The sequence below is a fragment of the Vicia villosa genome, linkage group LG1 (genome assembly GCF_029867415.1).
Source record: "Vicia villosa cultivar HV-30 ecotype Madison, WI linkage group LG1, Vvil1.0, whole genome shotgun sequence".
In the NCBI taxonomy this organism is placed as follows: domain Eukaryota; kingdom Viridiplantae; phylum Streptophyta; class Magnoliopsida; order Fabales; family Fabaceae; genus Vicia; species Vicia villosa.
The window spans coordinates 78,558,137-78,568,731 of NC_081180.1; the positions used below are offsets into that span (position 1 = coordinate 78,558,137).

A 10,595-nucleotide genomic window follows, 5' to 3' on the forward strand; every position below is an offset into this window, starting at 1 on the left:
AAACAGCCCACCAGATCAAAAAGCCGCAAGATGTTACTTTCTATGAGTAAGAGCATTTTGGTAAAATTTTAGTGTGTGTGTTGAATAAACCGTCTTTAGCTATATCGATCAAATTAAGTCGTGTATGGGGATGCATAAGTCATCTTTTAGCCTTCATGCCAAGGCATTGTTATACTATTAAGACAAAAAATTGGTAGTGAATCTCTGAATTTGTCAAAATTGTTTAATTAGTGAATCTCTGAATGGAACCTTATAATCTATATGCATAGACTATTTGTGCACTTCGACTGAGTGTGTCTCTGTTCTTAATCTTGGTAGTGCTCCCTTGCTTGTTACTTTAGTCCCTGGTGATGTGGGAGAAGATAGTACCAATATTTAACAGTAATTGTTGACTCAAATTAAAATGGTGAGCTCCAATGTGTGGTTATATTCTATGCTTTTAATGATATGAAATTATGTGTCTGCGAAGTCATTTAAATAAAATTTTACTTCAGAAGCTGGCATTTATTGTTTATGCAGAATACAACAAAAAATAGCTCTCTTCAGATGGCTTCAATAGAGCAACTGAAAGTAGATCAAAATGTTTTGAAACTGGCTGAAGATCAAAAGGTCAGTACTGCCTTTCTATTAGTTTTATTAATGATCAAAAGTGTGCTTGTCAGGTTCAGAGTAACGTAGTATTTCTGTTGGTTCTAAATCTATGGTAGCCCTATCCATGGCAGAACTGCCTGGTTGTAGTGGTCAAATCGTCCTTGCAATGGGAGGGTTGGATAACAAGATTCACCTTTACTGTGGTGGAAGGACAGGAAAGGTATCTTTGTTTCCATAATTATAGTTATAGGTTTCTAGCATTAACTTTTTCGGTTACTAGTAGTTTCCGTTTTGCGAGTGTGTAATATGCTTATACTTTTCTTTTACCTATGAACCCAGTTTGTACATGCGTGTGAACTAAAAGGGCATACAGATTGGACCCGGAGTTTGGATTTCTCACTACCTGTTAGCATCAATGGGGAAGTAAACAATCTTTTTCTGGTAAGTTCATCTCAGGATAAATGTATACGAATTTGGAAGATGGCATTACGTAGCTCGACGCCCAACGGGAATGGGGTATACAAGATGGAAGAAACAAGCTTATCATCATATATAGAAGGTCCCGTACTTGTGGCTGGTTCGTCCTCATTTCAAATATTCTTAGAATCTCTTTTAATTGGACACGAGGATTGGGTATATTCAGTAGCGTGGCAACCCCCTTTGGTTGCATCCGCGGAAGGAGATGCCTATTATCAACCTCAAAGCATTTTATCTCCATCAATGGACAAGACTGTGATGATCTGGCAGCCTGAAAAAACTTCTGGTGTGTGGATGAATATGGTCACCGTTGGCGAACTAAGCCACTGTGCTCTGGGGTTCTATGGTGGTCATTAGAGCCCAAATGGAGATTCGATTTTAGCACATGGATATGGTGGATCTTTTCATCTTTGGAAAAATGTCAGTGATGACAACTGGCTTACACAAAAGGTTCCCTCTGGTCATTTTGCATCAGTGACTGATATAGCATGGGGTAAATCCGGTGATTTCATTATATCAGCCAGCCATGACCAGGTATTTAAAAATACCTTATGTCCTCAAAAGCTATACTATTGCTCATGTCTATTGATTTATTTATTGTAATTTTATATGAAAATAGCTTTTATAATTTGATAATGCCTGCCACTCTTCCTATATGTTGTCTAGTTTGAGTAAGAAATAAGAAATTGGTCATATAAATTTTGTTTGAAGAAAAAACAATGAAACTCAAGTCATTTGTTGTTATCTTGAATTTGTCTTGGCTCTAAAATTGATTTTCATGTGTGAAAATTGCAGACAACTAGAATTTATGCGCCATGGAAAGTAGAGGCTCCTCACAAAGATGGAGAACTTTGGTACGAGATTTCCCGCCCTCAGGTTCATGGTCATGATATAAATTGTATGACAGTTGTTCATAGTAAAGGGAATCATCGTTTTGTCGGTGGAGCTGATGAGAAAGTTGCTAGAGTGTGTGAAGCCCTGTTATCATTTTTGCAAAAGTCTTGTTATTCTGATGATGACTTGACAAACGTTCAGATTTTGGGTGCAAATATGTCAGCTCTTGTACTATCACAAAAACCTATTTATGTTCAAGGTCAGTTATTTTGTTTAGTTTGATACTTTGGTGACGTAGCAAACTAAATCCTGTGTTTTATTTTCCTATGTAAAATTTGATCAACTTTTAAACAATTATGTTCTGTCTATTGGTCTCTTAAAAGTTTGTAACTTTGAGGATTATTCTACATTGCAGCTGTATATGAGACCCCTGATAACAATGGGAGGATCACTATGATTCAGCAACTTAGAGGATCACTAAGAGTGGGAGGATCACTATGATTCAGCAACTTAGAGGATCACTAAGAGTGGGAGGATCACTATGATTCTAAACTATGAGTGGGAGGATCACTATGATTCAGCAACTTAGAGGATCACTAAGAGTGTTGAAGGCCTGAAGCACATAGAAGACGATGACGATGGAGAAGTTTTGAAGAAGGTAGATGAACTGCAAAAGGGTTTAAGGGAGAAGGAACAAGCATATGAAGACTTAGATGCATTGAACCAAACAATAATCATCAAGGAGCGTAAGAGTAACGATGAGCTGCAGGAAGCTCGAAAAGAATTGATTAATGTAAGAGTACTTTTTTTCCTGTTACGTCTCTGCATTCTAGTTAATTGATTCATTATATTGGTTTGGAAGATCATCCGTGTAAAGGGGGCAGGTTTCCAATTCTTTCATACTTTAATTATTTGGCTAATTGGTCTTTTTTTTAATGATTTTATTTGCCTGCATAAAACATTCTATGAAACACAGACCTGGAATATATGTGCGTGTCTTTTCTATTTGGTCAACTCTGTTATTAATTTTATAGTCTAGACCAAGGTAACACAAGTGAATTGAGTAAAATTATAATCTCATCGCACCATCTTACTGACTCATATTGGTCAAAATGCTTTGAATGGTCAATAATGTGATTATGTAGACGGGACCAAGTTGTCATTGTGCCAATAATTACTGCATATTTGTTACATTACTTTTATAATGGACTTAATGATTCAAAAACTGTTGCAAATTTTAAAGCTTTCTTATGGAAATGGATTTCTTATACATTTTACTGTTTTTTAGTAATAATGTTTTTTGTATCTTGTAGGCTATTAACGAGATAGCAACTCGAGCCCAAATTGGTGTGAAGAGAATGGGGGAACTTGACACTGAACAATTCCTTGAAGCTATGAAGCAAAGATATAATGAGGAGGAAGCCGAAGACAAAGCTACAAAACTATGTTCATTGTGGGAAGAGTATATCTATAAGACACAGATTGGCATCCGTTCAAAGTTGTCATGATTGACGGGAAAGAAAGAGTATGTTTCTGTTAAACATGGTTCTCTTTTTATATATTTGACCTTTTGAACCTATAATTCTGTCACTTTTTGTCATCCTGTTTGGAAATGTCATAGGGGATCAATGGGAGAAAGAATGAATAGACAACCAAGAATAGGTCAATAACTGTATTTTTAACATTGGAGTATAAATTCTTTGAGAAGCAACCACATTTTCTCTTTGTTGATTTTCACCCACCTTGTTCTTTTCTCTGTTTTCCAGCCTCGGAGAGTGAGAATGAGTGATATACCATGTAATCCCTCCTTTGTGACTGATATCAGATTATCGGTTCGAAAGAGGGAAGTTTAATTTTTGAATAGGTTACAATGGCTTCAGGTTCCTTTTAATCTACAATTATCCTCTGCTGTTTCTGATTTGGTGAAACTTCTAACAATCACACTTGGTTTTATGTGGTTTCGCGCATGTTTTGATTCAGGAATTTATTAAAGAAGATGATGAAAAGTTGAATGGACTGAGAAAAGAAATGGGTGAAAAGGCATATAATATAGTGGTGGCAGCTTTAACAGAGATTAATGAATATAATCCTAGTGGGCGATATGTAACCTCTGAATTATGGAACTACAAAATTGGAAAAAGAACAACTTTGAAGGAAGGAGTACAATTTTTGTTGAACACATGGAAACGCAAGAAAGGAATGTTGTGAAGGTTTGTATACAACTTTATTACTTCATATTCAGGTTACTGAAATTTTCTTAGCACTTGTGAAAAAACTGAGAAAAGAAATTGATGACCAATTTTTGTGTCTTACCCCTTTCCATATGAATACTGCTACTGTTTTAATAACAATTTCATGTTACAATGGATGGTTGATGTTGATGGCGCAGATATAATAACTTATGCATTGCAGCTGGTTTGCACACATCCGTATTTGTAGAGCTGTGAACTCATGGTTAAGGTTAATGTATGTTTAAGTGATCTATGGTTATGTTAAACTAGTTAGTTTCACTATTTCAATAGACAGATGGTAATTTTCAAGACTCAAAACTGCTTTTGCTCTTAGAGCGAGTGACAGTCTTTGGTATTATCTCTAGCGTGGAAGACACATATTCTGATGTGAAACTTGTATGACAATATATTACTAGCCTTTTAATTATCAAGTTTGTTTCTTCTTCTCTTCGACTGATGAAGTGAGGGTCCAAAACAACCTACCAGATCAAAAAGCATACAGATGTTACTTTCTATGAGTAAAGAGCATTTTGGTAAGATTTTAGTGTGTGTTGAATAATCTGTCGTGTATGCCAAGGCTTTGTTATACTGTGAAGACAAAATTGGTAGTGAATCTATGAATTTGTCAAAATTGTTTAATTAGTGAATCTCTTGGTCTATCAGCGTTACGCCTCACCCCGTGTCAAGGTCTGCCAAACCCATTGCCTTTGTAAGACACTCTAATCTGTTTTAGCTCGGTTTGGATCAGTGTCCCCTATTTTAGGGATGTTATTTGTTATTTCACCTTTCATTTGTTGACGCTGTTATATTCAATTTATGTCTAAGATGTGTTCATAATCCTTAGGGAATGAGACTAACAAGTATGGATCTATTGTTAAGAGTCTCATTTTCTCTGAAATCTCGGGTTATCGTTATAACATTCAAGAAACTCAACTATTTAAACTATTTAAATTGGCCAGTTGAGTAAACATGAGGTTTCTTAGACAAAAATTCTTAAGTCATCTCACTAAGAAGTCAAAAGAAACTCAAAAGAGTTATGTGTTGAATGAGAGAGCTAGTCGATTGTTAATTAGTCTCTTATATGATAATAAAATCCATTTAGTCTTTTCTATTGGTTTGATTAGCACTCTATACAACATGCTATAATATTTGACAAAAAGACAATGTATATTCTAGTGATTATGAGTTAGTTTGGAGCCATATCCTTTTTTGACCTTAAGAAAAGTGAAGTGGAGATTGTCCTAACTCGTAAGTGCATTTATTGCAACAGATTTGGTCATATTGATTATTCACATTTTTTTTATTGGCTTCATAGAAACACTAGTGATAATGGAAGATAATATGAATTGAGATACACTAAATACAATATGGTATATGATTTTGTGTACAGTTTAAGGCTTCACGAGCTTCATCATCGATAATAATTATTCACATTGCTAGTTGCACGCCCCTTTGTTTTTTCATTTTGGGAGGATAATGTTTATGTCAGTATTATTATCGTGCATCTAACATTCAAATCCTGGGTTGCATTTTATTGGGATCTAAGTTTCAAATAAGATAATTTCTTTAACATACCCTTATATGGGTGAAATAAACCTCTAAAAATTAGAAACTTTTTTCGAAGATGTATCTTCAAACGCATTCAAAATCAATTTTTAATGTGTTTTAAAAATGTATCTCCGAAACCACCATGTTTACACATTATTATTTGAACATTGGATTCAAATGTTCAGTGGTATTTTTAAATATGCATATCCGAAAACATTGTTATATCAGCTTGCTGCATGATCACCCTTACCACTATTTCATTCATTTCATTTTTCCCCATAACCAAAACCTACCAAAAAAATCTCAATCATTATGAATCAATTTTTCAACTCCAAACTAAGTTTCAAGTGTTTTATCATGTCAAATAGAGCATAGAAAGCTGCAATTTAAGGTAAATTTTCTTCATTTGATCTCTTATTTCCTTGCATTGGTACTGAGTTTAGGATAAAAATAACACCACTTCGGATATGCATATCTGAAATGCACCTATTATATTTCAGATGTGCATATCTGAAACATGTCCTGTTATAGAAACAAAATTTAACAGATTTTTCTGTTTTTCCCGCTTTAGATATGGTGCACTCTAACATGTTTCCCAAAGCTGTTGTAAGGATTTCCAACAAGGTGATTGATGATGCTAATCCAGATGAGGTGAATGACAACGTTAAAACTATTGACGTTGAGATAGATGTTCGACAGTAATTTACAAATGATCAAATTTTCAGTGTTCGTCAACATATGCTTGAATGAGTCCGAATGGTAGCTAGCAAACTTAGGTTTGGCATTGTGATTGGAAGGTCCGACAATGGCACTAGTAAAAGGCAATGATTTATAACGATGAGATGCGAGAGAAGTGGACAATGGGTTTCAAAAATTCGGAAGTTAAAATATGACGACACTGGAACGAGAAAATGCGAGTATCCGTTTAAATTGTGCGGATATTGTAGGGTGGAAGATATCTGGCGGTTTAATGTCATTTCTAGTATACATAATCATGCGTTGTACACCAAGCTACAAAGTCATCCAATTGTATATCGGCCTAAGCCGGAGGAGAAGGAAATTATTTTGGAAATATCGATAATCAAAGCTGCGCCGAGAAACATACTTGTCGATTTAAAATAGAAAAGAACCCAAAGTGTTTCAAATATCATACGTGAATATAATGAACGTTATCACTAGAACATGGAGAATATAGGTCTAAAATTTGAAATGCAACAACTGTTGAAACTTTTGGATGATAACCACCATGTTTCAAGGTACATAGTGTGTGAGGATAAAGTCAGTGTCTGTGACATTTTTTGGACTCATCCAGAAAGTATCAAGTTGTTCAATGCATTTCCAACCGTCCTTATAATTTATTTAACGAACAAGACCAACAATTATAGGCTTGCGCTTCTAGAAATTGTTGGTCACTTCTACGGAGAAGATATTTTTGGTTAAATTTGCATTTCTGGAATCTGAGAAAGAAGATAATGTTACATGGGCGTTGGATATATGCAGGAGTTTGTTGAAGGATTCACAAAATATGTGTAGTGTCATTGTAACCGACCGAGATAACGCTCTTATAAATGTGGTAGAAAGTATGTTTCCTACATCATATGCATTACTTTGTTGTATCACATAACAAAAAATGTGAGAGCTCGGCTCAAACCTTTGGCTGGCACAAAATAAATCAAGGCTGAAAACAGAAAACATGGTTAAATCTAGTGTTGTGTTGGAGAAGATAATGGATGCATGGATGAATATATTAAATTCTTCTACAAAAGAGTTGTATGTTGAGAATGTGGTACACTTCAGTAGTTTGTGTGTCAAATATCCAGATTTTCTGAAATACGTCGAATATAATATTCTTGATTAGGTGAAAGAGAAAGTTATGTGTGCTTGGATGGATCGGGTTAGACATTTGGGAAACACAACAACTGATAGAATCGAATATGCATATTCGGCGTTGAAGAAATGGTTGGGTGAGATCTTTGTAGAGAATGGGACGCGGTGAACCAAATGCTCTAAAAACAACATAATGAAATTCAAACAACTTTTGGACAGAGCATAACTGTGGTAGAACACCGATTCAAAGACAACAATCTCTATTCGCAGTTGGGTCTCAACATATCTCGGGCGGGATTGAATTTCATTTTTTATGAAGCGAAGCGAGCGGATACGACTGGGTATGTATCAGTTGCAGGTTCCATGTGTTAGCAGTCTCGTACCAGTTGCAAAGTGGATGTGCTTCTCTAAAAAGGTCATCTTATAGCAAGTGCCGATCTGATGAGATATGTTTTTTTTGGAGACATTTTACCCACTTCGGAGTCACCTACCTCAAGACCCATCCGGACGCATAATTTGTATTGGATATTTTAGATCCCTCCATTTTTCTCAGGTTTATTTGAAACCGGGGTGTGGACGCCACATTTCGCAAAGAGGCAGAAATTTGGTCGGATCACTTTTTGGAAAGGATGACAGAGTCTACAGAATTGTCGGAGCTTGAGAGAGAATTAAATAGGGAGAAGTCGAAGAAAGAACAAGTTTTAGATTTAAGCATTGATAGTTTCGTTCGGTGCATTTTAGAATGTAAACGAACTTTTTTTTGAATGTATTATCGTGCACAATATAAATTCTATACGATTCATTAAATATATAATATATTTATTCTACATTTTACCGATGTTTACTTTTACCGTTTTATTTTTTCCATGTTTCTATGGTACTGATTCTACTTCTGATTCTGCAGAATTCAGATATACATATCTGAAATAAACTTCATTTGAAAAAAATTGGGGTTATTTCGGATATACATATATGAAATAACCTTTATTTATAAAAAAAACAATAGAGGTTATTTCAGATATACATATCTGAAACCCCTTATTTTTGTAAAAATGGTGAATTTAGAGGTTAATATCTGAAACATGTCCTGGTGGCAGGATAAGAATTCTTGTCCAAAATGCTCCAAATCTTTTATAGATAGAATCTCTAAACTCTTTCTTCAACATCACACGCCACAAACAGAGATAAGCCAAACATATCCTCACACTGGTTTTGTCTACATCAGTAGTGAGATGTCGCCACATCAATTTAGGTTCTCTGAGGACCCGCCTCTTGCCGAGCCGATTACCATACTGAATTCTCTCCTGCAATATTCAGAAAATTGAAAGGTGGTTAAGCTCGAGTATCGTTCACGCTCACTTGACACTGAAGGAAAGATAAAGTTCACCCAGTTTGCACTGAAAACAGATGACAATTTGAAGGTTGTGTGAAGTACTTTTCATAGATACTCTACAAAGGGTCTGATTGAAGTCGACACGAAGCTTAAACGATCGGGAGAAGATGTTATCAAAATGTTGCAACATCCTCAAGTTCCCGTTTATAAGAAAATGTAATGTTTAATTTTTGTTCCACTATCTATGTAATGTTGACTATCTATGTTAAATCTATGCTAAGTTGTTGTTGCTTTGGTTTTAAGGTTTTTTCTTCTGTTTGGTTTAATTCAGATATGTGTTTCTGAAAGCTACCATTTGGTTCTTTCAGATATGCATCTCCAAACCTATGCGATAAAAAACTGGATGTGGTGAGTTCGGAAATGCATATTCGAAATAAGAGGATATCCAAAATAAGAAGGTATTAGGAAAATTTTGCCAAAGGCCCATAAAAAGCTTTAAAGATGCATTAAAAAATTCTCATCAAATAAAGTGACCTCGTTATCCCAACCCTCATTTGCTAGCCCTTGGGTTGTAGACTTTGAAGTTTTTGAACATGTTTATATTAATTCTTCTCTTTTAAAATAATAATAAAATCTCAACCTAAACTCACGTCACATTATAGTTGGAGACAGGTAAAATACAAATTGCATCTAATTTACTCTCTCTCTCTTATTTTTTTCTATAATCAACCACCAATTAGAATTTTTTTTATATCTTTCTAAGACAATCATTTCAAGAAAATCACAAAAAGTGTGATTTTTGTTTTTTTTAATAAGTGTGATTTTGTTTTTTTGGGACGAAGGAAGTACATGCTATGATTCACATGGACTTTATTATATTAAGATTCCATCCAAAATTGTTTTCACTTCTTTTACAAAACTAATGGTGTGTTACACGCATTTTGTTTTTAAAATATAATAAAAATGTTCATAAAAATGTTTTGCCAATTTTTTTATCGTTCGTAAAATAAAGACATATTTTTATTTATATATGGATCATAAATAAATATATATATATATATATATATATATATATATATATATATATATATATATATTTGAATGAACAATATATTTTCTTGTATGTAATAGTATTTTTGTTTTGATATTATTTATAAAAATATTTGAACAAAAAAATTATTTCTATTTATCATATATCCGGTAGTTTAGCATTGATATGTGAGATTTCACTCAAACCCCATCTTTAAATTTCACATTATAGTTGTAATAACAGGTTAATGAGAAACTCTCCATTATCTAGTAAGAAACTCTTCATTGCCTATTATTTGCCACTTATTGAAAAAATTATGACCAAAACTAAGCATTGGACTGCAAAGCTACTTAGTTATGCAGGGCGGATCCAACTCGTGACGAGTATATCTTATGCTATTGCTAGCTATTGGGCCCAATGTTTTCATATACCTCAGTTTGTTATCAGAAAAATCAATGCTATTTGTCGCAGCTTTATTTGGAGTGGCAAACAAGATATTAGCAAAAAGAGTTTGGTTACTTGGAAGAGAATGTGTAAGCAAGGGGGCATTGATATTCTAAATCTGCAAACTTGGAATAATGTGTGTATATATTGAAATGCTTATGGAATGTTTGTTGGAAAGCTGACAATATGTGGATGAAATGAGTTCACACTTATGTATCATATAAGAAAAGAATAGGCTGTGAAAATTCCCAACCTACCCTTGCTGCTCACACAGTCTACC

At 34.4% G+C, this 10,595-nt stretch overlaps 1 protein-coding gene across 1 annotated transcript; it reads left to right on the forward strand.

The window, feature by feature from the left end:
- Nucleotides 1–664: 664 nt before the first annotated feature.
- Nucleotides 665–2,495, forward strand: LOC131643063 (elongator complex protein 2-like). The gene is made up of 5 exons (XM_058913212.1): nucleotides 665–811; nucleotides 931–1,032; nucleotides 1,072–1,602; nucleotides 1,864–2,161; nucleotides 2,318–2,495. Exons 1-3 carry the CDS (start codon nucleotides 701–703, stop codon nucleotides 1,423–1,425), a joined length of 567 nt encoding a protein of 188 aa, XP_058769195.1. The 5' UTR covers nucleotides 665–700; the 3' UTR covers nucleotides 1,426–1,602; nucleotides 1,864–2,161; nucleotides 2,318–2,495.
- The last annotated feature ends 8,100 nt before the right edge of the window (nucleotides 2,496–10,595 follow it).